This window comes from Centroberyx gerrardi, chromosome 3 (assembly GCF_048128805.1).
Source record: "Centroberyx gerrardi isolate f3 chromosome 3, fCenGer3.hap1.cur.20231027, whole genome shotgun sequence".
NCBI classification, from domain to species: domain Eukaryota; kingdom Metazoa; phylum Chordata; class Actinopteri; order Beryciformes; family Berycidae; genus Centroberyx; species Centroberyx gerrardi.
In genome coordinates this window covers 26,419,484-26,446,715 of record NC_135999.1, presented here as the reverse complement: position 1 = coordinate 26,446,715, position 27,232 = coordinate 26,419,484, and the positions used below count along the sequence as shown (strand labels likewise).

Sequence of the window (27,232 nt, the reverse complement as noted above, 5' to 3'; positions counted from 1 at the left end):
TATTTAGGAAATGAGACAAAAATCCCAGTTTTGGCATTGATAATCAAATACTCTGATGAACACTGCAGCAAGTTTGACACACACGTGAGACTTTTTAATCAAAAACAGAAAATGATTCCCAGGATTAGGACTCATGTAAAATGCCTTTATGGCTTCTTTGTACTCTGATAAAGGAGCGTTGCTCTCCATGTTGCTTATGGCTTCACACCCACAAGTGCCTAAGAGGGACTACATGGAGAGAGGTTGGACTGCGCGTGTCACTTGATCCACAAATGCAGATTCAACACTTCACAAGCCAATTTCACAGTTGAGAATGCTTATCGCAAAAAAGTACTTATGGAAATTGTAAACATACTCTATATATTTTGTTTTTCCTATAAAGTATGAGATATGTTTGCAAAAGAGAAAACACATACTCACAAATATGTGTCCATTTGTACAAATCATTGCACACTCATTTAAATGATAATTTACGACACAAGTTGAGAGATATTTGTTTGTGGATAGTAAAACACATTTGTGATGTGTCTCTTATTTATGGATCATTATACACACATTTGTCAATAACGAGTCCAATCTCACTCCATAGGACTACAGAGTTTATACGTTGTGTTCAAGAAAGAGCACTAATATACAGAAAAAAAAAAAAAAAATTATTTAAGGCAGAAGGGTTGCACAGGCCTATTCACCAGATTTCAAATACCAATGGAAAAGCTTCACCTGTTTTCTGACATAAATAATATGAGTGGATGGAAATCAATTCATTTCTGCCAAATGTAAGATATCTGAATGTCCCACCTTGTACCAACAGGGAGTGCTAGAGATTCTGAACACTGCAAATCACTATTCACTGTTATGCATAATCAAGATATTTTATAGATTAAAAGTATGAATTAAAAATGGACCACTGAGCCTCCCTGGAAGCTACAATCATCAGCTTAAATACAAAAAGGAAACGTAATGAGCTCACTGTATATTAGGGTCATGTAATAACATTATGGAGTCAAAAGTGCACCTAAAAATTCCAAAATACACGATATCCATTTTACAAATTAAAAAAAGTTACTTGAAATTCATGGCTTAATAGTTCCAAAATATAAATGATTCCATCGTCAACATATTTCACAAGCAATGTTATAAAATAGCTAATAAATAATAAATGACTTTCCAAAATGATTTTGAATTTCATGACAGGATTAATTTTTTAAGAGTGCATGTAAATGTCACTTTTGTGTCAGTATGTCACCTTTTTCTTTTCCGAATGCTGGATATCACAAAAGCTTTTGCTGCGAGCCCAAATCCTCATTAACATCTATCTGACAGAACTGGATTGTATGAAGGAACGCTGAGTAAAAGAATAATATGATAAAAGTGCATTTGAAAATGGGCCTTTTTATACACACTGAATGTACAAAATATTATGGATCTTCCTGATACTGAGTTGCAGCTCCTGTGTCTCAATTCCCCATTGAAAACAGTAGCAAATACTCTTAGAAAATGATTGATCGTAAAAAAATTAATTAAAACAAATTAAAGAACTTTTTAAAAGGATACCATGTAACTTTTGTCCTTGGTTGACCAAATGATGACACAAACAGAATAGATATGGAATGATGAACTTCAGCTAATGAATTTTACATAGCATTTGGAAACTTTAAGCATTTAACTAAAAAAATATTAACAGGACTGTCCTAGAACACAGGTTTAACACATTAATTCCTAAATTGAATGGTATTCCCCTTAAAGTAAATACCAAATAAATAAGACTTTAGTTTATTAATTCTGCAGTTTAAACAAAATCAAAGATATATTTACAAGGAAGAAGACGTCATGGAGTCGACATGACGCGCTTCAAAGAGGTTAGCAGGAGGGTTTTCAAGTATTCCAGTAATAAAAACAAAACAGATGAGTTACAAAATCCACTCAAAGAGAAACAAAAATGTTAAAATTTTAAATGTTACAAAGCTGCATATTACTCTTATTCTTGATCTTATTATTATGATTTGCTGTTATGTACTTTACCGCCACTGTTGGGCTTGGCAGTGTACCAAAGTAAGAAAAATATGTCATTTGAAGAAACAAATACTTAAAAACAATCAAATATGTTCTTGTTTGGGAATTATGTTAAGAGTGCTGTCACTTCCATAGAAAATAATGAAGTAATGACATCAATCTGATTTCATTTAATCTTATATACGATATATAATGTCATATATCGTAACGTCTCCACCATTGCATATTGCTAAATATACATCCAACAAAAATTGTAATTGTGTGGTTGAATTTGCATTTAATTTTTTTGGAATGGCTGTTTGGGACGTTAAGTGCTTTAGACCCAAACTCTAACTGCAGATAGTAGACATATTAAAACAAAATTAACTGGACATTAACAGATAATACTGAAAGGAAACACCCACATTCATCGCTGCCCTCTGTATCTCTACCCGACATCTACAGGATGATAGATCCCATCACAACAGCGATAAGCAAAGAAAGGAAGAGTTGTTCCAAAATACTATAACCACCGTTTGAAAAAAAGTGACACAAAAAAATGATCAAATTATGGTTCTTTGTAATATAGGTAACATGTCTTTAGTTGACAAAATAGTAACACAAACTAGATCCTCTATGTTTTAGAGAAACTGAATGATGAACTTAAGATAATGATTTTGGTTTCTGGTTCAAATCCCAAGACCAGCTGGGAAAACCTGGGTCGAGAAAGTGAATGAGAAACACTTTTCCCTCCATCCACAGTGACTTGTCAAGGTGCCACTGAACAAGATGCCTAAAGAGCAAATCCACACCAAATCACATGAGGCAGAAAATCTTTGTTGCACTGCTCTCTGGGTTGAAACTTCTTGGCCACGCCCCAATCAGTGATGTCAGAGCAGATGTTTGGCATCGGCTGTCAGAGGCAAAACACCAGATTTTCTGCCTTTTGTGATTTAGTGTTGATTTGCTCTTTAACACTGAAGTGGTCACCGGTAGAGAATTGATAATAAAGATTTTAAAAATTCTGTGGCACACTTATGTTTGAAAGCATAAAGTTTCCAGAACCTTCAGCTCACAAATAATTTTAATGGGTAGAGATTTTTTTTCAAAGTGGATATATAGCACTTTAGAAACTAACTCTTCGTCAATACTGTACATTCATTCAAAACCAAGCATACGCTCTAATTTGTGCACAAAGCCCCTCCCCTCGGTGCTGACAGTGCAGCGTTAAGCAACCCACCCACTGACATGCAGGAATGATATCGGCAAACACCAAACATTTCTGTCAGTCACATTTGGCCCTGAACGCACCTCCGACCAAAATAACCCATGCATTGTCTCTTTCCTGTTAAATCTGCATACTGGAGAAGTGGCCAAATACCCTGATCTGAACCAATACTGAGTTATATATTTTTTTTGCAAATAATCTTTATAAAATATACATTCTGATACGTGGGAGCGAGCCGTCGCGCCGCCGGCAGTGAATCCGTGTCTCATGTGGAGGCGATCTTTCCGTGGACCCTGAACCGGTAAACACAGGTGTACTCAACATGACCCCAGTTACTGAGGATACGCAGCTCCGCCACGCGATACACCACATCACTCGGGTTCTGTGTGAGGGGGGGATGAGAGGAGAGGAGAGGAGAGGAGAGGAGAGAAGAGGAGAGAAGAGACAATAAGAGGAGAGAAGAGAAGAGAAGAGGAGAGGAGAGAAGATAAGAGGAGAGAAGAGGAGAGGAGAGGAGGAGAGAAGAGAAGAGGAGAGAAGAGAAGAGAAGAGAAGAGAAGAGAAGAGGAGAGAAGATAAGAGGAGAGGAGAGGAGAGGAGGAGAGAAGAGAAGATAAGAGGAGAGAAGAGAAGAGAAGAGGAGAGGAGAGAAGATAAGAGAAGAGGAGAAAAGATAAGAGGAGAGAAGAGAAGAGGAGAGAGGAGAGAAGATAAGAGAAGAGGAGAGAAGATAAGAGGAGAGAAGAGAGAGGATAGAAGATAAGAGGAGAGAAGAGAAGAGGAGAGAAGAGAAGATAAGAGGAGAGAAGAGAAGAGAAGAGGAGAGGAGAGAAGAGGAGAGGAGAGGAGAGAAGGAGAGAAGAGAACAGGAGAGAAGATAAGAGGAGAGAAGAGAAGAGAAGAGGAGAGGAGAGAAGATAAGAAAAGAGGAGAGAAGATAAGAGGAGAGAAGAGAAGAGGAGAGAGGAGAGAAGATAAGAGGAGAGAAGAGGAGAGAAGAGAACAGGAGAGAAGATAAGAGGAGAGAAGAGAAGAGAAGAGGAGAGGAGAGAAGATAAGAAAAGAGGAGAGAAGATAAGAGGAGAGAAGAGAAGAGGAGAGAGGAGAGAAGATAAGAGGAGAGAAGAGGAGAGAAGAGAAGAGGAAAGAAGAGGAGAGAAGAGAAGACACAAGACAAGAGAATAGAAATAGAGGACATGAGTGAAAATAAGACGAGAAGAGAATAGGATAGGAAGAAAGAAAAGGAGAGAAGAGAGGAGAAAAGAAGACAGGAGAATAGAACAGAACAGAATAGAATAGGAGAGAGGAAAGAAAAGGCAGGAGGAGAGGAGAGGAAGACAGGAGAATAGAATACAATAGCAGTGAAGAGAATGAGAAGAAAAGGAAAGAAAAGAAAAAAGGAGTGATCATGAGAAGATAACATTTTTTGGCTTCCAAGTCATTACAAGAGTTTACATAAATCTCACACTTTCTGCAGACTCGACCTTGATTAATAGCACAAGAGGCAGGTAGGTCAAATCCTGTCTTTTGGTAAATGTCACAGGGACTGAAACCAAAGCCTGGAGGCAGGATGCTGGACTCAAAACTGGTCTATTTATAATCTGTCCCATCTGAACTCACAGGCAGCTTGAACGTCTGCGTCGACTCTCCATCCTGATCGTAGCTGAATTTCCCCAGCAGCGTGCCTTCCTCTGTGTCGTTTACCATCCCCTGAGAGAGAGAGAGAGAGAGAGAGAGAGACAGAGAGAGAGAGAGAGAGAGAGAGAGAGAGAGAGAGAGAGAGACAGAGAGAGAGAGAGAGAGAGAGAGACAGAGAGAGAGAGAGAGAGAGAGAGAGGAGACAGAGACAGAGAGATATTGCATTAGTAAGTCTTGACTATTTAGAATGAGAATTATCATCACCTTAATTGCCAAGTACAATAAATAGGAAGGAATTTGTCTTGATGACTTTGGTGTAAACTTATTGACAGCTTAGGGCCGGATCATGCAGCGTGCGTTTTTAGCAGCCTTGTCTCTTCTGTCCGTTTTTTCTCTACTGTCCAATTGGATCCTACAATCTTGCAATAAACCTGGAGGATGACCCACAGATTTACATTACCATGATCTAAACAACAGCCTGGAGGCAGATTAGCGCTGCACTCGCAATTACTGAAAACTTTTATTTATCATCAATTTTTATTGTTTATAATAACTGTAGAATTGAGCTAAATCATGTTAACCTTACTCTAGGCTTCGACAAAAAAAAGGCAGTGTAGGGCACCTTCATTGTTCAGTGTACACGCACCTAAATTACATCTGACTTAAATTCAAGGATGGGGTTACAGTATATCCACCTCCTCAACTAAGAGGAAACCATTAACTAAAGATCCAATGCAGAACTTATTTGATCTAAATTTTGGATGTATTCACATCTGCAGGAAGGAAAATAAGCATTATGGGCCTTCTTTAACCCTTTACAACTCAAAATACAGCTGAGATACAGCTTTACTCCAGTGTTAACAAATATTATGAATATCAACAAAAATTGTATTGCCTCAAAATCCAATCCACATATAGCAACTACGTAAACAGAAATCAACTTACACATGTGGATCCAAAGAGGAAACACACGCAAATTAAACAGAGGGCAGGCAGCTCGGACAGCAACATGCTTGTCAAAAGTGTATTGTCAGGATATTAGTAGGTGAAGAACAGGCAAGGCAAGGTGTTTACTGTCACTTTTTAAGTACATAAATAGTAAATGAGGCAGGTGCTGCAATCTGCGTTTTGGTGAGGGAAAGAGAAATCTGATTTCATTGTGTTTTCTGGAGATGTATTTCATGTAAATGTAATCCAGCTAAATTATATCTAGACACAAGATGCATGTTAACACCAGGTGTAAAGGAGGCCAAAATTAAAGAGTGAACAAAAAAATGTCTTCAATCCAATAAATCAGTTTGAAAACGAAGCCAGTCGTGGAGTGACGTGCTGCAGTTCTGAATCCGGAGCACTCACATAAACCTCAAAGTCCTTGGGCGCCGAGTCGATGCGGCCGGTAGGGGAGTTGCAGCGCGGCAGGTGGTCTACGGTGATGTGGGTGATCCTGATGGGGTGAGAGAGGGAGATGACCAGGGTGCCCTGGACACCGTGAAACGCCCAACACTTCCCTGGGAGCAGCACCGGGTAGCCCTGTGAGAGAGGGAGGAGAGAGGAGGGAGGAGGGAGGAGAGAGAGTGGCTGTTAGTTTCTGACCAAGTTGTAAAGTTATGAACCTAAACATAACCCTAACCCTGAGAGAAAGAGGAGAAGAAGGGATGGGAGAAAGAGGAGAGAGCGAGGAAAGAAAGGAGGGGAGAGGTAATTAGGAGCTAGGAAGGTGGAGATACGAAAAGAGAGGGAGGAGAGATGTCTTGAGAGGGGAGAAGAGGGAGTGAAGTGATGGATGAACAAAACCTGTGAGGAGGAAATAAAATAGATTTGAGATGATAGGATGGAAGAAAGAGGATAGAAAGAAAAGAAAGAGAGAGAGAGAGAGAGAGATAGAGAGAGAGAGAGAGACTACCTGAATAACAGTGCGTGGGCTCTCAGATGGATACCACAGGGGGAAACCAAACAGTGTCACACATGCTGAACGAATACGATACGTCTCCGAACACCTGGTGCTGACCACACTGGCACCTACACACACACACACACACACACACACACACGCACACACACACAGTAAAGGAGGAGCTCAAAGCTACTTTATTGTATCCAAATGCAATACTAAGCATGATCAGGGTAGGAAATTATTTTTTTCATCCACTGGCCAAAGTGGCTGGTAGACCCCGAATTCCTGAAACACTTTCATTATTATCATTATTAAGTTTTTTCCTGTTTATTGTCGATAAATGCTACATAATTAAAGCTTGATATCTACATTAACGATGCAACATTATGAAAGGCAATACCCAAACAGTGAAAAATACATGATATGACTGTCCAAAAATATGTAGCTCAATGAAACCACAACATAGATACGATCAGGGCCTCTTGCACCGCCCACACCAAGCTGCTCACAGTTCACAAATATTCATGCAACAATTTTCATTCCAAATTTGTTCACATTTTATGTTACAATGTCCGAAACGTAACATTTGATGGTTATTTTTAATACAAAGCACCTGACAATACCCTGAATGCGCACATTTTTAGCATGGGTGGCCACAGTGGGAAACTAGACTGCTAACACTGTCAGTTCAATGCTCTTCCCACTGAGCTACACAGAACCAAACACTGAAACATAAAGCCCAGTGACTGTGAGATGGACATGTTCCCAACCTTGTGACTCCAGGGCAAAGTCGGCCATCTTGTCAGCTACGGGACGTCCGCAGTCTGAGCAGCTTTCTTTACCAACAAGACTGTGGGATTCCTGCTCCTGCTTCACATTCACACACATATGCATACACACACACACAGACATGCATAGACATACACACACACAAACACAAATGCATGCACGTGTTAACCTGAAATCAGATTAACGTGAGGCCGATGTTGCTTCATAACTAATCTAGTCCTTAATTGAATCTTTTCTTTCAAATCTTAAATTTCATTAAGTTATTTTTTCCACAATAAGAATATAAATGTCTCTCACACAGTCCTACCCTGAACTAATGGCCACTGTCACAGGATCAGAATGGAAATAAACCTCACAGTTATATTGTGTTAGACTTTTGGTGAATGTGATTATATACTGAACATGTATGGTCTTTGACTGGAGACAACTGTTAATATCCTCTAGCTATGGATGTATGTATCTATATTTGTGCATGTGTGTCTTCCTACCTTGATGCGGTCAGTGAGCCACTTCTCCATGGCCTGTTGGAGCTCTGGGGTGAGCTGGTTGCTGGGTGGGGCGGTGCTGGGATCGGGACAGGGGGCCGGGGGAGGCATCATCTGGATGGACGACAACTCCTGGGACAGCTACAGGAAACAGGAAGTCACAGCAACATCTAAAATTATGCCGGGCAAGCTACAGGAAACAGGAGCTTAAAAAAAGACAACAACAGAACTTTACCAGCCTCCTCCACTTAATCTACATCTCCCCTTCATTAATGACATTTAAATTCAATGGGTGAAACCAATAAGAGATCATAGCTTTCACCTGGATACAGCTGGTCAGTTTTTTGCATGGAATGTTTCCATGCAAAAAACTGACCAGCTGTACAGGAGTTGAAGAGTGTATGAGCATGTATGCATAAATCCATATAAACTTTATGTATATGTAATGTACTGTATATCTAAAATCCAACTTTATAAAGTTATTTTATGTGATTGTTCCTATTGTGTTAAGTGTGACCCTTTGCTGTAATTGTTTTCTTTTTCCAGGTTATTCGTGTTATTATTATATTCTTTCCCTCCAATAATCTTTTAAATAACTTCGTTTGTTCTTTGTTTCTGTTGTTTCTCAGTTTGTTTTTTAACCTATTTTCTCTTGAATGGATTTCCTATTTTTAATCTCCTCATGTATTTACTATTCTTGTTTTTATGCCTTCCTGTATAGCACTTTGTAAGATATTCCTTTACATAAGTGCTATATAAATAAAGTTTATTATTTATTATTATATTCCTTATTATTTTCTCTTGTTATTTCATTATTCTTAACCACTTTTCTTGCTTTTCCCAATTTTAACCTCCTTTTTTCCATGTTATTTTTCTTCTATTACAGTTTTATGAATTGTTTTTAATGCATTCACTCTCCTAACTTTGCTTATAAAAAGTGGTAAACAAATAAAGTTCATTAGTATACACATCTCTAGTGTATTAGTAGCGGACGTCTCTATCTGTTACCTTGGCATTCTGGGCCTCCACAGCTTGGATCCTGAGGTCGAGGCTGGCGGCGGCGGAGCGGCCTTCTGTCTGGTACTCAGCCATCTGCCTGTCCAGTCCAGCGACCTCCTTCTCCAGACGCAGCCGAACGTCGGAGTCCGCGGCCTCCAGCCTGGCTCTCATACCCTGCATGTCCAGCTGGATCCGCTCCTCCATCTGAGAGAGGAAGATACGGTAAGCCAGCAGGGTCAGTCTTCCAGTTGGCCTTGTTGTAGTGTAAGTGTAGTGCAGGTGAGTATGGGTTCAATCAGTGCTGAGAGCCGGCGTGGGATTTCTACCATGAGACGATTGTTTTTTAGCCATAACTATGAAACTAAAGGAGATGGAGATTTGATTCCAAATCCTGAGGGTATGTTTGCAGGGTCAAGAAATCAATTTTAACTTAGAATTCAAGCGATAGGAATGATGTCTTTAGGTATAACAGCAAGTTTAAGAATTATTCAGCGTTGGCGGAGGTTTGCGCTATTTAAGTGCCTTCTAATTACATCTTTTTCTGTGTATTAGTTAGACCCCCTGGTTTTCTGCTATTCCGTGATAGCAGAATTTTTCGCGGAAACAGGTTGCATCACTGAAAATAAGAAAGTAACAAAATCATGCATAAAAGCATCCTAAATTCTCTGCAGTTGCCTGTGGAAAAGATGAAAACATACAAAATGAAGGTAGAAAGATGGAGGATGTATACTTTGGTCTCCCAGAAAAAGAGAGAGAGAGATTCTCACCTGGGAGAAATGGCTTTCCTGTTTCAGCAGCAGCTCCCCCTGCAACCACACGCACACACACACACACACACACACACACACGCACACACAGAGGTTACAATTTTCAAACATTAATTCAGATCAACATGTAAGACCTCAAAATTATTCCAGCACCTTCGTTCATCTTTTTTTTCAAATCTAAATTTCGTTATATTAAGATAGCTTATTTTCTTAAAACAAAGTCAGTTTCGGTGAAGCTAGAGTGACACACACTGATAAGATTTTCTCTCATGTCACATGATAAAAATTCCAGATGATCTGATTCTTACCAGGAGACGCTGCATCTTCTCTTCTACAGTGGCAGACACAACGGCCGGGTCCTGGAGGAACAGATTAACCTTTTAATACTATCAATGTAACATAGAAAGAATGAATCAACATCTCAAGTGTTATTCATAGTGAGAGATCATCAGTTGGTATGGCTGTAAGACATGAATAACCTCTATCTATCTATCTATCTATCTATCTATCTATCTATCCACCCATCGCCCATCCATCTAACTAGCACAGATAACCAGTGAGATGCAGCCCTACCACCACAGGTGTAGGAGGCATGATGTTGGGTTGAGGAGGAGGGATGGCAGGGGAAACAGGTTGACTCTTGGGTTTTGTCGGTGTCTGGGTCTTCAGGACGGTCATGCGGGAGATGAGAGAGGTCAACAAGGGAAGGAGGAACCAAATACCTGGAGGAAACAGGGGGAACGCCGCACTGAGCACAACACTGAGAAACAGAGGGAACATTGAGCCGAGAAAAACCATCGGCCGAATCCATAAACCTAAGAGCAGAGGCGCTGACCTGGGAACCTGGGCCATGTAAAGTTCACTATGACTTAAGAAGCAAACTGGTCTCTGATCAGTACTACTATTCTAAGATATCTTCATGAGAGCGGGCCTGGTGGCAATTCCATGAGGGTAACACATAACAAAAGGCCATGTGTCACTTCGTAAAATGTGAACAAAAAACTGGAGACCAATCATCACAGCTAGAGACGTCTTTGACTTTTTGTCAGCAACTTTATAGTCGTCAACTGATGAAAAATGGTCTGTTCGGTTAGTTCTCCAATGTGTGTTTTTTTCTTTTCAGTTTTTCATGAACATGGAAAAATTTGCAGGTAACATATTGACTTAAATTGCAAACTTGAAGATGATAAATGTCAATATAATGTCACTTACTGAGAATTACGATGATGAAGAGGAGGAGGAGGCCAAAAGCCTTCTTCATGCGACTGTTGCATGATGCATTAGCTGCAGGAGAGAGAAGCACAGCTGAAGTGCAGGGATTTTGATAAGCTGGAGCTAAGTCAAATCACATGCAACATGTGAACGCACAAACCTATAGGCATGTGCAACATAGGCACCAGCGAACACAGTGTGTACATCAGGGTAGGAATTTCACAGCCCTTGCTCTGGCTGTGATGCCCGTACGCCCCTACGGCCACCGTGGCATTTGTGCCCTGCTACTGTTAGAGTCAGAGGAATAGAATCAATACAGCCACCAGATGGCGACGAAGAGCCAGAGCTCCCACCATAGAGCTCCAGTCTGTCTGGACTGAAATGGCTGGTGAAAATCCCTGGAAGTTCGCTATGAGTCAGAAACAGTCTCAAACTTACGGTAGAAACGTGAGTAACTAAACTCTGCCATTTTTGGCGAAAATAACATAAGCCTTGGTGAAATATTTTGGCAAGAACATAGATTTTTGTCAGTGTGACTGTAAATGTGAAGTTTGACTGCTACGTTTCCCCGGAAATGGCGGACGTTGTATCGTTCCAATCGTGGTGCGTTTAGGGTCATTGAAAAGCTCGGAATTTCTAGTTTCCAGCGATACCAAGCATGTTATTGTAGACTGATGAGAAAATTATCCCGGATCTTTTAATCACAACTTGCTCTAATATTTACGAAGTTTATTTTTGTACGACTTTATTGTTAAAATACTTCGTAATAAGACATAGTTTGAACAACATACAACATACATTACGAATTCTGAAAGCTGAAGACCCCATGTTTTCAAAACAGTATAACATTCATATCTTCTATAAATAGACCATCTTCCATCGCGATTTTTCATAACTACGCCACGGGGGTGGGCTTAACAGGATATTTGTAGGCTCCAAATCCTCTTATTTCACTCAATGGCCTTTGTGCCCTGGCATGTGGCCTTTGTGCCCTAAAAAATTTTGTGATACCTAAGGCCAAATGGCCTTGCCCCTAAAATGACGAAATTCCAAGCCTGGTGTACATGCACACATACCACTTCACCTAAACAAGCAAGTACAGAAAAGAACAAGCATGCACATGCACACACTCTTACACATGCACACACACACACACACAAAAAGTCACACACACATCATACCTAGAGCTGTCAGCAATATTATTCTTGACTGTACTGCAGCAACTGCCGATGTGATTGAACCTACACAAAACATAGAAAACACTGAGATCATTATATAGTCACACACACACACACACACACACTCTCTCTCTCACAAGTTCAAGTTTGTTTATTTCTATAGCCCTTTATTACAAGCATGTCTCACAGGACTGTACAGGGAATGAGATGACATAACAGCCTACCTATTCTACATAGCCTAACTTACCCAGCACCAGCGTTAGACCCTCAATGCATATAAGAAAAAACAAGAAAAAAAAAAACCTTTGGGCGGGCCAAGTCAAAGAGGGATCCGGGAAAATAGATATGCTGCCGGCCACGAGTGAACAAAACACACACACTCGCATAGACACACACATTCGCACGCTCACTCACTCGTCTGACTAGGAGAGCCATTGCTGCTGCTGTTGTTGCGTCCAGTAACAGGAGCCCCACTGACGCTGCTGACACCACTGCTGCTGCCGGCTGCGCCGGGCCTCCTGTAATGGCCCTCAGACGACGAATACCCCGAACTGTCTATGTTGTTCTGGTTCAGCTCCTTGTGCTGCGGTCTGTAGTGGTACCCTGCCCGGCTGGAGCCGTACAGCCCAGACAAAGGGCTCTTCTCCGGGGGAACCGAGGGGCAGCCGGTGGGCGTCTGGCTCCGGGCCGATGTTGGGGTCAGAGCGGGCCGGGGGGTGGCCGTGGTCGGGGTGTAGGGAACGGTCCTCATGGTCTGCTGGGTCTGACTGGACTGCAGGGCCGGACTCAGACCTGAGAGAGAGATGGAGAGAACAGAGAGGAGGAGGAGAGAGAAGAAGAGCAGCAGAACCCAGAGTGGGGGTCAGTTACCATTCAATTCAGGAAGTTCCTTTTCTTAAATAACCAAAATTTCTAAGACTTCAAGATATGGGCATATCTTGAATTAAATAATTAATAATGGTCTATCATTAACCAAATAGCATCTCCAACTTACATTCTGAATTAATTTGATTTCTGTGAATTTGAAATGGCCCCAGCCCCACTTCAGCCACTCAGTGATTCCAGGGCACAGGAGATGGTATTATTATTATGGTTGTACTGAGAGGAAATGGTGTTATTATTACTATTGTACTAGCAGGAAGTGATGTCATTATTACCGTCGTATTGGTCTGCTGTGCCTGGCAGCTCGATGCTGGCAGAACTAGCATTGCTATTGGCTCTGCTGGAGGTACGAGAGGCGGCCTTACGGCTCCCCACCTTCTTCTTGAAAACCCTGAGAGAGAGAGAGAGAGAGAGAGAGAGAGAGAGAGAGAGAGAGAGAGAGAGAGAGAGAGAGAGAGAGAGAGATAGACAGGCAGACAAACAGATGGAAAGGAGGAGGATGAGAAAAGGAAGAAAGGAGAGGGAAAAGGAGGGAGAAAGGGTGCTAAAAATTACAATTTAGAAAGTTGCAAATCAGAATCTGAGTTGCAAATCAAACACAGACACACCTACACAACACACACACACACACACACACACACACACACACACACACAGTCACATACCTGACAGGACTCTCACGGTAGGATATGTTCGTCACGCTACTGGAGTCAGACTCTTCGTCCGAATGGTAGTAGCCGCCTGACACCAGGCGAGCACTCCTACGAGACATGACTGAGAGAGAGAGAGAGAGAGAGAGAGTGAGAGAGAGACAGAGAGAGAGAGAGAGAGGTGATTACTGTGACATGATTGCTTACTTTATCAGATGACAACATGAGAATATGCAGCCCAGTGCTGCTGTCTTCATGAGCTGTTTTATATTGCATAACCTGTTCGATCACGCTGACAGGAGGTGATCTGTAGTGCTCTGTGTGCATGACTGGCATCAGTTTATTAGACACAAAGTGAATAAAAACAGTTTAACACTGTTAAAAAACTATTATTGCCAATGCACATTGCACTTCTAGGCCATTTTGTTGTTTGGTGATGATATATGTATTTTTCTTATTCGCGTGAATAACTGGCCAAACATAAACAACGTAACGTCATGTTGAGATAATTTCAGCGCAGCTACAATGAAGTGTGATAGCAGAAAAATGTTCAACTGTCTCTAACATCAGCGGTAAACGGTTCAGATTTTGGTGTTGGTCCCTCAGAATCCCTCAGAATCTAAGAGCAAGGGCTTCTTTCTAGAGCTGCCATTTTGCAGCAATGTTCAACAATCATACAGATTGAGCAAATATACAGAGAAATCCAACATATGTAGACGAGGCAGTAGCCTCAATAGACAAGATTGCAATGCAGCTAGCACTCAACTGGAAAAACTCTTGCTCTCTTGTTCTTGCTATGCTATTGCTATCACTATTGCTATTGTTCTCTCCACCTACACATACTAAATGCAACAACTTCAGGCACATTCTCTGGGCTGAAAAGGCATTATCTGAAATGCAGGAAATCAATAACTGATATAGGCTAATATATAAGTGTAAGAGTATTCGAAGGTGGATTTTTCCTTTAAAGGTATCACAGGTTCAAAGGTTAACACCATAACATTTGTTCTTTAAATCCCATCATACTGGTAATTCTCATCACAGCTGTGGGTTCATGCTTCAGTTCTGTCCCAACTAGTGAAAGAAGTAAAAGTAGAGTAGAGAGTGTAGAAGTGTGTAAATCCAACCTGTTTTGGACAGGAGCTGGAAAAAAAAGTATGAAAATGAAATGAAATTTAAAAAAAATAAAAAAAATTAAAAAAAACAACTCTATGTCCATGCCATGGATTCAAGCTCCCAATACTTTACTGCAATATTTTGACCAGCAAGATCTTTGTCAGCCCTCCTGATATTTTTCTAGGCTACAACTCAAACGGGCTGCCTGAGGATTCAGTCCATCACATAACGGACAGTCATCTAATCCACCTTGATATCAGGATCACATGGTTTATACCAAGGTTTCAATATGGCTATTCTTAAGAAAACACTTAATGTACTTTAAGAACAATTACTAGCACAAGGGACAATTACCTCAGATCCTGATGAATTGAGTTAAGCTCTCAGGAATGTCACAGGACACATATTTGATTTGAGTGTTTTTGACCAGGCTACTGCAGGTTAGTTTTTGTTCCCCCCTAAACAAAGGAGCCAGACAGTGGTGACAGCCCAAATCTCAGATGAAACTGGTAGTCGACAAATACAAACAAATACCCCCCCCCCCCCCCCCCCCCCCCCCACACACACACACACACACACACACACACACACACCCACACACAGTAGTAGTAGCTGTAGTTGTAATGGTAAGAGTAGTAGTAATAGTAGCTGTAATAAGTATAGAGTAGTAGTAGTAGCAGTTGCAGAGGGTACTGTAGCAGTAGTTAGTAGTAGTAGTAGTACTAGTAGTAGTAGTAGTAGTAGTAGAAGCAGTGCCAATAACAGTAGGTGGTAGGTAGTAGTACCAGTAAAAGTATCAGCAGCAGTAGTAGTAGCAATAGCAGCAGCAGCAACAGTAGTCAAATCAGTTTAAGTAGGAGTAGTAGTAGCAGTAGCAACAGTACATGAAGCAGTACTTTGTAGTCGGTGGTAGTAGCAGTAGTTAGTAGTAGGTAGAGGTACCAATAAAAGTATCAGTAGTAGTAGAAGCAGTTGCAGTACCAGTAACAGTAGGTAGAAGTACCAGTTAAATATCAGTAGTAGCAGTAGTAATAGCAGCAGCAACAGTAGCAGTAGCCGTTTAATTAGCAGTAATAATAGTAGTAACAGCAGTAACTAGTAGAAGTAGTAACAGTAATTAGTAGTGGGTACTAGTACCACTGAAAGTACTGCAGTAGTAATACTAGCAACAGCAGGAGTAGCAGCAGCAGCTCTCTGACAGATGCCCTCCTGGTTAATCCCTCCCGTCTGTAATCCAGCTAATCTACAGCACCGCTCCTGCTGCTCACACACACACACACACACACACACACATACACACACAGAAGCTACAGAGCACACACAGACGTATGGAGCATATACAAATAAAAAAAACAAAAGACACAACTGGGCGCATACGCATACATGCAAACAAGATAGCCCCAAAACACACACACACACACACACACACACACAGACACATCCATGCTACAGAACAAAGACACACACACAGAGCATATACTGTACATACATGCATACATTGACAGAAACACACACATGAACTGCCGTACCTCAACCGACCCTCCATAGTTATGATGAAACAGATTTTTGAGGATGTGTCAGAGCTGAGCAGCAGGTGATTTAGGTGATGAGAACGGAGAATGACCTGACAATTCAGCTGCTCTATCTTTTCGTCATGCTAGTTAGAAACAATCTGCCATGTAAACTTCAGGACATGCTACCATCACAATCATTATATAACGGGTAGTTTAAGCCAAGCAATCTGATTGGTCAAAGACGTGCTCTTGCACCATGCAGATGATTACCATAAAGCACAGCTCACCGGGCTTTACTGGTTGCTATGCCAACTCTTGTGGTAACCAGGGAGCCAGCAAGGGTTTCGTTCTCGTTTCCTCCTGTTTTTTATTCTCATGTATGTACTTTTTAGAAAACTTTCAGTCAGTACACATGCGTAAATGTCGTATAAAAACCATAATACACGAGAGGGCATTCTTTACTGTGATAACGGGAACGACAGTGAACCACCTCATAACATCGCCATCACCGAAAAAACCCACCATCAAAGTAGAAACTGACTTCTTTCGTATTATTGCTGTAATATATAAGAGGGACGTTCAGCCAAGCAGTGTGATGAGTCAGAGATGCATGCAAACTGTACTGATAATTCCTTCAAAGCACACCAAGCACCGTGCCCATAATTACAGTAGAGAATGGCCTCTCGTATATTACTGCCATAATAACAATTCAGTTCTAAGGAATACAAAAGTCCTCACTAAAATGCAGCAGACTTCAGCTTAAAGATGACAGCTATTTGCAAACCACTGTTATGATAGCAAATACAACACATCCCAACCGGTTGGCATACCTGCACTCTACTAATTCATTTTTATATTGCCATTTCAAAAATAGTCCTGTAACCAGAAAGTCCCAGAACTGATCCCTGCTGAAGTGTCACTGATCAAAACACTGAGTCCCCACCAGCTCCAGGGATGCCGCTCTATAGTTGATCCTGACCTTTGACCTCCCTGTGGAGGGAACAGACAAAATTGAGGAGCAAAAGACTCATAAAATAGTCTGAAGCGTTTCCTAATGGCTCAGCTGGCCAAGGGGCATACCATGAAATCATAACATCCTGGGTTCAAATCTAATCTAGGACTTTGTTGCATCTCTCTCTCTCTCTTATCTTTCCTTTCTCTCTCTCTACTGTGCTCTCTCCAATAAAGCAGAAATTAACATAGCAGGGTGTTTTGGCCTCATCACACAATTTTGAAAAGGCATGCGTCTCAACAGGAAACACAAACACACAGAATTGAATTAACTCATCAGCAAAAATGTTTGACATCTTGGATTTTCTGCCTGAATTCTCCATTGAAGCAACAGAACAAGATAACAGCTGCTAGAGAATTCAGCCATTAAAAGTGAGTTGTTAGAAATTGTTAGGATTTCAAAAGTTGTAGTCTGAGCACTACATTGAGCTTTGTTCAGCTCTATGAAAACCACTTCTGTTAACTTTCACAAAGCCTGCTGAAATCTCCATTCCCCAACAACATTATCCAAAATGCTCCAAGCTGTTAGGAAAACCACTAACCTTTAGACAGTGTTCTGTGATCCGGTGCTGTAACTTTACGTGTGGCAGCCTTCTGTGCCAGGTCTCCCATGTACAAGAGACTTCTATTCTCACAAGGACCGGCCTGGTTAACGTTTTAAGTGTCCTGATGTCGTGACAGGGCTACAGCAGAGCGGTAACTAGGTCTAACTCATGCTGGTGGAAAAAGTTGCAGAAGAAGACACAAGGGGAAGCTGTGGCTGGTTGTACTCAACAGATAGAGACAGGAAGTCAGCGTGATAACACACACACACACAGAAAAGAAAAAAAAACTTCACACACAAAAAACAGCATTGAGGCTTACTGTATTTCTAGATTTTTCTCATTTGAATTACTTTTATCAGTGCAGACTATAAAACACATGCACAGCACAAATGTTTCTCTACTAAGGCCTTCCGCTCAATATAGTTTTTTCAGTGTGTATAATTTTTTCTTCTTTGTCATCCTCCATTGGTTCTGTACACAAAACTCTTGAACTGGGACAAGCAAATTAGGTCTGAGAGTGAAAAGAGACAAGAGGTTAAACCGTCACTAGACTAGTGCCGATGATGTAAGCAGGCAATAACAGCAGCATGACACATGACCACGCCTAACAACAGTCCATCACTGTGGTTGCCAACGGAAGCCAACACACAAGCCTCCTCTGTTTACTGTAAATAACAATGTGATACTCAAACTGATTTTTCTGTAGCATTGGCAAAACAATTCAATATTTGAGACGTTAATTTTCACAACACTCAAGTTTCCCTTTTGGAAAATCGTCATCAATCGTTCATCACTCAATATCTCTAAAATAGAGAGGACCAAATCTGTAAAAAGTATTATCATTTTGTCATCAAAGGACTACCAGTTAACTTAAGCTTTAAAAAGTACCATAATTGTGTGCTTTGTGTTTGTTGATCGTTTTGAATGAGTAGGTCTCAACCGGTTGAAATCACACCAGAAGCTCCACATTAAACCACTTGCCTCTCTTCAGTTAAGGCACCATTTTCTCAAAGCAAACTTTTTATTAGAACTTTAAAAACCAAAATGTTACAGTGGGACACTGATAACAGTGTGGCAGTGCTGGGCAGCTCCCAGTTGTGAATTTGTGTAAATTCTCCCTAACACTACAACTACTCAAACATACTGTTTATGCAAATAAGAATGAGTTCTGGCGTTTTTGTTTTGCATATTACCCACTGGTGCTCTTATCCTGCGAGAATTACAAGTGCAACAGTGGAATAAGCTTCAATTCCTTGATCACCAACATTACAAGCAACTAATAGTAAAGAGGTCAAAGGTCAGAGTATCAGCACTGTCACAACAGTGTAAGTGAAACACAACACTGCTATCACATAAAAACCTCATATCTCCAGTCAGCATTTCAGAAATTGAGAATTGAGTGATGGGCTTTGAAATGGTTTCACAGAACATAATGTCCTCAGCACAAAATAGACCATGTGAAGTTTCAAATCGAGAAAAAGAAAAAACAGCCACAAGGGTTACGAGCATTTCATTCCACAGCAACAACAGCCTCTGTTTGTATGTGAGCAAACAAACGCCTCTCTTTCACACAATTAGCATTTCCCTCTTCCTAGTACGTCAAGAGGCTTTAGCTAAGAGTGTAGAGAGGGGAGCAGTTTGTACCATAATTCCCTTAAATCCTCCCTTCCACTTGAATTGCCTCAGTGCAGCCTAGCTCAGCACTTTTCCCCTCCTACCAACCCCCTCCTCCTCAGTTCACAAGATACTCCTTCACAAAGCTCCTTCTCTCCTCACTGCCTTTTTCCTCTCTCTTTTCTTCTTTCTTTCATTTCATTTCATCCTTGACCTCCATTCCAATTGATATATTGTAGAATTGTTTCTGGCTAATCATCACTCTACCTCAAAAACAAATTACATTTTAGAATTGGCCATTCATACTCTGAACTCAGAAAAGCTGCTTTTGTTCCTGAAATGGTTTGCAAGACCGTTTGAATTCCAAGAGCCTTGTTTCAACTAAAACGAGTTCAAGGGTTACATTGCGGAGCTTTTCAGAAAAAGCTATTTTTACCATGGTCACTCTTGCACTGCACTGTGTGTCCTTGCGGTACAATTGTTCCATGTGTAAATGTCTGCTCCATATCGACAGCCTGTATTGATAAAAGGACAATTATTTGAGCTCCTGTGGGAGTCGTGAGCAGAAAGACACAGAAGGTGCTGTTCATTCGCTGTGGGACGCAATAGCCTCTAAAATAGAATTTAGACCATGTGACATTAAAGCCACACTAGGCAAGATTTTTATGTAAAAATACACCCATCTTATCAGCCTAAATCACAGAGGGGCTGCAGCAGAGAAGAGTGTCCCATCCCCACTAACTTTGCCCTATTTGCCCAAATGAAATTCTGATGTTGGGTATGTACACTTCACCACCTGCAGGAAGAGACGAATCAACACTTAAGAAAGGGTAAAATACAAACTGTCTCCTAAATAGCAGTGAGCAGCTCTCCGTCCAGAGAAAGCAATCTAATCAACATTAGATCTTTTGCCTCTCTTGTCCATTTGGTTTCCTTTGGTATTGCATCACAGACCGGCCTGGTTGGGAAACATGAGCGCGCTGTGTGCAGTTTACTGAGACTGTGCAGTTAGCCTAGATCATTTATGGGTACTTAAGTTCAAATCTTTCAAGCTGTTACCTGTCACGCCCATTTGTAGCTGCCAACGTGCGAAGCTGCCTAGTGTAGCTTTAAAACTTTCACATGAAACATACATACACACACACACACGTGAGCCCCATAAGCCAGTGCAGGCGTCTAGGCTAAATTGGATCAAGCTCTCTGGCCATCAGCTGAGGGAGCAGAGAGCGAGATGTGGTGATGGTGTGTTTGCTGAGGGCCGGGCAGGGTGGAGCACTGTAACTGGTCCAGCAGCCTGACCACAGACACTGACAGGACAGAGAGAGAAAGGAAGAAAAAGGAAAATGGCAAAAACCAAAACACAGGAGAGTGAGTAAAGAGAGGGAAATGAAAGAACAGAGAGAGAAAGAGAGAGAGAGAGAGGTGAAGGAGGAGGGGATAGATCGGTACAAAGGCATCGGCAGGGTGGAGAGAAAAGTAGAGAGAGACGGGCAGCGCAACAAAGACAGAGAGATGAACGATGGACAAAGGGAGTGAGCGCGACAAAGGGAAGGAAAGAGGAGACAGGGGGATGTAGAGTGTTTTTATGTGTGTGAGTTTAGTGTGAGATTGCGAGATTGCGTTTTGTTGGTGTGAAAGAGAAAGCGAAAGAGTTTTGTGAGAGAGGGGCAAAACAAATGGAGAGAGAAAATGCATGAACAAAGGGCGGAAGAATAAATAGAAAGTGAATACAGAAGGAAGGAGAGTGAAAAGAAAGGAATGCAAAGAATCAGTCTTCATCAACCCAGAATAAACTGCCGCCCGATTTTAATGCTGTGGCTAACTTTAGGAGTGAGCCAGTGAACGGTGACTCAGACATAGAGAATAGGTGAGTCATCTGTGTGCATGGCACTAGATAAATAGCCCCAGCCCTTTGTAAAGTACAGGCTAACTGCAGGGGAAAAATGCAAACCACCCAGTCAATTAGCTCAACAGCTACCTTATTCCCTGTTGGGATCAATGTGAACCAGATGCTCACATTGCATTCTCTCTCTCTCTCTCTCTCTCTCTCTCTCTCTACATACCCTCCATCCTAATAGCCTGATGCTGACTTACGGCTGGATGATATAGACAAAATATCATGATACTCATAAGAACTCACTATCGTTATTTCATCCTGACATGACTCTCTTGAAAGGTGATACACGATAATATTGCCCAGTCCTCTGCTAACGGAAACAGAAGAAGAAGCAGATCCATCATTTGCAAACAAGTAGCCTAGGTCAGATATTCCCAAACCTTTCATGTCACCAACCCCCCCAAGTAGATACACATTAGATCCCATTTGATTGGAAGATTTTGCCCCAAGAAACCCCATCTGCCAAAACTTTGGTTGATAAATACACAGACTTTTACACAGACCCCCTACAGACCCCTCCAGGACCCCTGGACCCCACTTTGGGAGTCACTGGCCTAGATAGTCAAACTGTAGAGAGACTATTTTCTGAGGCTACATCATTTAAGATGAAACATCAAAGCACCCTTAGGCCCATACTGCTTACAAGCTGGTTGCATCATATCTAATATTAGACCCTAATGATACAGCTGGTCTTCTTCTGTAGGACCAGGACCAGCTTCTTTCTTGTTTGCATATACGGTAGCATACTGTATACAGTATGACTAGGAAAAACAGCAATAGGAATCCAATCTTAAATTTTAGAAGGATATGATGCAAATATTACAGCAAAACGGGTTCGTATTGAAATAGTGTAAGAATATTATATAGGGATAATATAATATTATAGTGATACCATAGGTGATGAATATACCATGAAGTAGGATAAGCTCACTATAAACTCACTATTGAGTAGTTCCTAGGAATATTGGAATATTATGGTAGTACTTAATAATTTCTTCTTTCCATAAGGCAATGGAAAAAAAAACATTTCCCAATTACTTCAAAATATGTTTAGATATAAATCAGCCTATGGTAAAAAAAAAAAAAAAAAAAAATTGCAGAAATTGGCTACAAATGCTTTTGAAGCATACATGTTGCTAGTTGACATTCATTCGAAATATATTTTGAGTAACCAAAATGACCTTTTACCTTTTGGATATACAGAAATTGGAGATGTTGTCAACAGCGCATAGCAACAAATGGAGCCTATTTGTAGAGTCAAAAATATAAGTAATACATTTCCTATATGTACTAACATATAGTTTGGCCTGAATGCGAAATGTTATTTTTTGCAGGCTGTGGACGATAAACGGTATCTGGCAACACAACAGCACCAAACCAACTGACAAAAGCATCCTCGAGCAGCGCACGGCGAGATGCGCCTGGAAAACCGACACACGAAATTTCTAAATATTTACGTTACCAAACGAGAACAATGGGAAACATGACTAAGCTAGCTTACTCTGTATCCTTAACTTACCCCGGTATGGTGGGAGGCCAGTCAGTCGCAGCAGGACAAAACACCAACAACAACCAGGCGGACAACTGTCAAATTCCGTCTGCCAGGAAACGATAATCCTCTAATCAGCCCTAACGACCAAGCTCCGTTTAAAGGAATATCACCGCTCTGTTAAACTCTACCGATATCTCACACCGACGTCTCCGTAATTTATGAATTTCCATTAAGTGAAGTATGAAACTATATTACATTGCTGCAGTCTGAGGCGGCGAGACAAGCAGACGCTTCTAGTGACAGCTAGGAGGTATCGCTACTAGCAAAGTCAAGTTAGCCAGAGTAAAAACTACAACGTCCGGTCAACTTGTACAAAATAAAGTTCTGATTGGCTGAGCCACGTTCGAAGCCGTTGTGGCCGCAGAACCGTAAAGTCAAACAATGCATTATCACTCATACGGGACTTAGAGCGTTTGTGTTGTCAGTTTGTGTGTAAATACTTCAAGCGCAGTTCTTATTCTGATTTGAGACCAGCTGGAGCTACAGGAACAACTGTGCCACTGACGTGGATTAATGAACTCCTTTAGATAGTTGACGTCTGTTTTCCGATGTGTTTTTGATGTTTATGTCATCAAATATAATTAATTTTAGGATTAAATTTCTTCTATCTCTTTTTAGTAGCCTATCTTACTATACACAATATACCATAACACAGTGTTTTAATATCTATATTTGCAGCATTTGCTTCACTCCAACTAACTAACTAATGATTCCAGTGAGTATTTACACCTCCCCCCCCCCCCCCCCCCCCAGTTGACAAATTTAATTCAAGCTTTTATTTTGAAGGAAACATGTTCTCTTTCCGGTTTGATCTCTGGCAGCTCGATGCAGCGGTCTTGACATTAAACAAAACACAGTGCGGCCCCTAGGGGTGACAGTTTCTCGTCCGCCTTCAGCTGCTGTTTAGTTTTACCGACACACAGCGGAGCCATTTAGCCGTTGATAACTATCTGCTGACCGGCTGCTGTGTCCAACTCGGGCCTCATATAGGCTACTACAGTAGCCTAGAAAAACTTCTCGAGCACCAAGTTTAAGTTTAAGATCAAAATCAAGTCAAAATTGTTAGTCTTGATGTCATAGTCGTCGGATTTAATTTACTTTTCCCAATTTTCTGTAGTGTATCAAAACCTAATTGAAGTTCTAAATTAAAGGTCAATTAGCCTATTGTAGTGAATGAGTAACACTCTACCCAAACTCACTGACTCATCAGTTACTGCTGAAGTGCCCTTGACAGTGGAGCTGCTCAAAAAAATTACACTACTCCAGAAAAAAATCTTTATTTATTTATTTATTTTATCCTGAGGCAAAAGTCAGACATAGAATTAGAACTGATAGAATAGTCATTCCCATTCAATCCTATAGGTGAGAGAAATTAGGTTATGACCAGAGGGTTGCTGGTTCAAATCCCTGGTCCAGCTGGGACAAAAACAAACTGGGCGGGGAAAGTGAATGAGAAACGCCGTCCACTACCACATCAATAACTGTAACAGTATCAGACTGGTTGTGCTGGAAGCTCCCAGGTGTGACTGTATGAATGAACTGTGTGAATGTGAAGCGGGGCAGTGATGACAAAAGATATGCATGCTCAGCAAACCTTCCCTGGATGAATACATTTAATTTATTTAAAAAGTATTGAACATATTCGAGTTTCAATGAAAAATGAAATATCGAACATTGTGACTCTGACACATGCTGGCGTGAAAGTAAAACTAACTGAATATTAGTGAAGTTATTCATTACCTTGAGCTATTTAGTTATGACATTTTAGATCATGTAATGAACTGCAGGTTTTCAAATGCTGTTAAATGAACATCAGGTAACTTTATTCCCAAAATGGATATATAGCTTTTTGGAATTAAATCCTTCATACGCATTTTAGTGTATAGTTTGTTCGTTAAAGCCCACCATGTTATCTCCGTACATCTTGTTACATTTTCACAGCTCCATCCTTACAGCATTCAATATTATTCACCTCCACTACCTACTCCACTCCACTATTTATCATGGCCATAAGGACTGAAGCTATTAGCTGCAACTGTAACTGTGAATATCTGTGTTGTAATGTCTGTAATGTCTGTGAGCCATGTGATTTTAGAGAATTTCATTTTGAAATGAGATATCCAATATTTGAAAAACATGAAAATCACCCACTTAAAAAAATAGTATGGCGCTTGAGGACCTGGGTGATAAAGGATAACACTTTTAGAGTCTCTATGAGGAACTGTAGTGGGTTTTTTTTTGTTTGTTTTGCTTTTTAAATTGTATATGAATATGATTTTGTGATTTAATTTATAAAGCACCAAGACCGGTAGCAGGTAATGGCCTACCAGCCAAGGCCAAACCTCTCAGATAGAGGCCAGTTTTTATCAGCGTTCCTCCAGTCTGTCCGTCCCGCCTCAGGGACCGAACCCCCAAAACACAACAAAATGCTTTTAAGGAATCCCCTCTGGGCTTTGGCAGTCTTTGCAGTATTGCAAGCAACCCAAAATAAACCCAATCTGACCTTATCACTGGGCAGACAGGGTCCAGGCAGAGGCAGGGAGCCGGCGAACGGCTAATTCCTTATTCCAAGGGGTCATTTAGGAAAAAAAGAGCTCAGAAACACGTCTGGTATTTCCGGATTGTTCCATATTTGATAAATAATGTCAAAGGGACTGGAGACTATCAGCAGCACAGGCAGAACCCCTGACCCCCGAGCTGCAGTGTGTGTGTGTGTGTGTGTGTGTGTGTGTGCGTGTGTGTGTGTGTGTGTGTGTGTGTGTGTGTGTGTGTGTGTATTTGCGCCCGTTGAACCCATTGTCTCTGAGTCTGTTATCATTATACAGCAGTTTCCTCCGGCTGTGTTGAGAGAGACAGAGAGAAGAGAGAGTGAGAGAGAAGAGAGAGAGAGAGAGAGAGAGAGAGAGAGAGAGAGAGGGGTGAGCTAAGAATACACTCAATCATCAATTGCTCAACAATGAAGAGTCTATAAAGTTGACAGGCTCATCACTCCTGAGGCCGATCCCACTGACATTCAGCACAACATATTTTTTCTCTGTCTTTTCTGTCGTTTCCCTCTTTTCTTCATGCCCTCCTCCCCCCTTTACCCCCCTCCCTTTACCCCCCTTACCCCCCACCCTGCTTATCTGCCAAGCTGCTGCCCCAGACACAACCACAGCAAGCACACAAACAGCTGACGTCATGGACACACACACACACACACACACACACACACAGGCTTGCCTGCTTCTGGTCTGAAGTCATTGGTTCGGAATGTGATCAAAAATAGAGTGAGAGTGAGGAGGGGGTTGTTTGTTTGCTTTTCGATCCAAGAGAGTGATGGAGGGAAGAAAGGAAGGGGGGTGGGGGGGGGGGGGTGGGGGCAGAGAGAGTGAAATGCTTACACTCAGGCACAGACATGGGGACACACCTACAGACAGTGACACACACTACAACCCCCCACCCCCCCTACACACACACAAACACACACGCACACAGCCTGAGTCATCATCAGCAATCACTTCTCAAGGCTTAATAGACAGCACATAGTAAATCAAGTCAGACACGCAGTATGTACCTGCAGTCTCACGCTACAGCGCTTTGATTCACACAGGAGATTTTTTTTTTTTTTATCTGATCTTTAACTCCATGAACCCAGAATTGATTGTTTTGGTGCCAGATAAACACTGAAAAACAATTAAAAAATTTTCCTACCCCATCAATCATCTCATGACCTCCAGGTAGAGAACTACTGTTCTAGACTGACTTTTGGAGTGCTTGGGTCTCTCTTTTATCCACATGACTACTACCAACTTGGTTGATGGGTCGCTCTATTCTCGCTCTATTATTCGCTCTAAGTATTTTACTTCTTCCTACTCCATTTCGGACATGTAATATTTATTTATTTATGTTGTTTATTGAGAATTTGTTGTATACGTTTACTGTTAATTTTATTGGTTATTCTTGTTTTGTTTTCTTACGTATGTGTGTATATATATATATATATATATATATATAAATATATATATTTATAATTTTTTGTGTTTTTAACATGTTCGAAATAAATCTAAATCTAATCTAATCTAATCTAATCTATTCTGACTGATTGTGGGCGGGGCCAGAGACTCTGACTGCATCTATGTAGGTCTACAGTTATAAAGTTTTCAACAGGCAAATCATGCACTTTTCGCTCCTTTGGTATCGTCTTTCATAATGTTACATTGTTTTGATGAGTTGACATGACTAGCTAGGCAGCGCTAATAGCATCAATCAAAAATAAACAGAAGAAAC

At 41.1% G+C, this 27,232-nt stretch overlaps 1 protein-coding gene across 2 annotated transcripts; it reads right to left on the bottom strand.

The window, feature by feature from the left end:
* On the bottom strand, positions 1-23,130 carry sun2 (Sad1 and UNC84 domain containing 2). Of its 2 annotated transcripts, none has more exons than XM_071910640.2 (16): positions 22,931-23,130; positions 13,730-13,838; positions 13,340-13,455; positions 12,597-12,974; positions 12,186-12,245; positions 11,005-11,076; positions 10,366-10,514; positions 10,101-10,151; positions 9,793-9,831; positions 9,035-9,229; positions 8,030-8,167; positions 7,523-7,622; positions 6,762-6,877; positions 6,215-6,388; positions 4,841-4,930; positions 1-3,602 (listed from the first exon to the last, which is right to left on the bottom strand). In XM_071910640.2, exons 2-16 carry the CDS (start codon positions 13,834-13,836, stop codon positions 3,486-3,488), a joined length of 1,902 nt encoding a protein of 633 aa, XP_071766741.2. In that variant the 5' UTR covers positions 13,837-13,838; positions 22,931-23,130; the 3' UTR covers positions 1-3,485. The 2 variants fall into 2 exon arrangements, with proteins under 2 accessions (XP_071766741.2, XP_071766739.2); XM_071910638.2 differs by lacking the exon at positions 22,931-23,130 and adding an exon at positions 17,898-18,030.
* Between the last annotated feature and the right edge of the window lie 4,102 nt (positions 23,131-27,232).

What these genes read in the sequence shown, in the direction of transcription:
- sun2 (XM_071910638.2), bottom strand. Translation starts at nt 17,967, where the DNA reads ATGGGAGACCTGGCACAGAAGGCTGCCACACGTAAAGTTACAGCACCG. An exon ending in CTTCATCATCGTAATTCTCA is followed by an intron (nt 10,515 to 11,004) that starts GTAAGTGACATT and finishes TGTTTCCTCCAG; the next exon opens with GTATTTGGTTCCTCCTTCCC. An exon ending in TGCCTCCTACACCTGTGGTG is followed by an intron (nt 10,152 to 10,365) that starts GTAGGGCTGCAT and finishes CTGTTCCTCCAG; the next exon opens with GACCCGGCCGTTGTGTCTGC.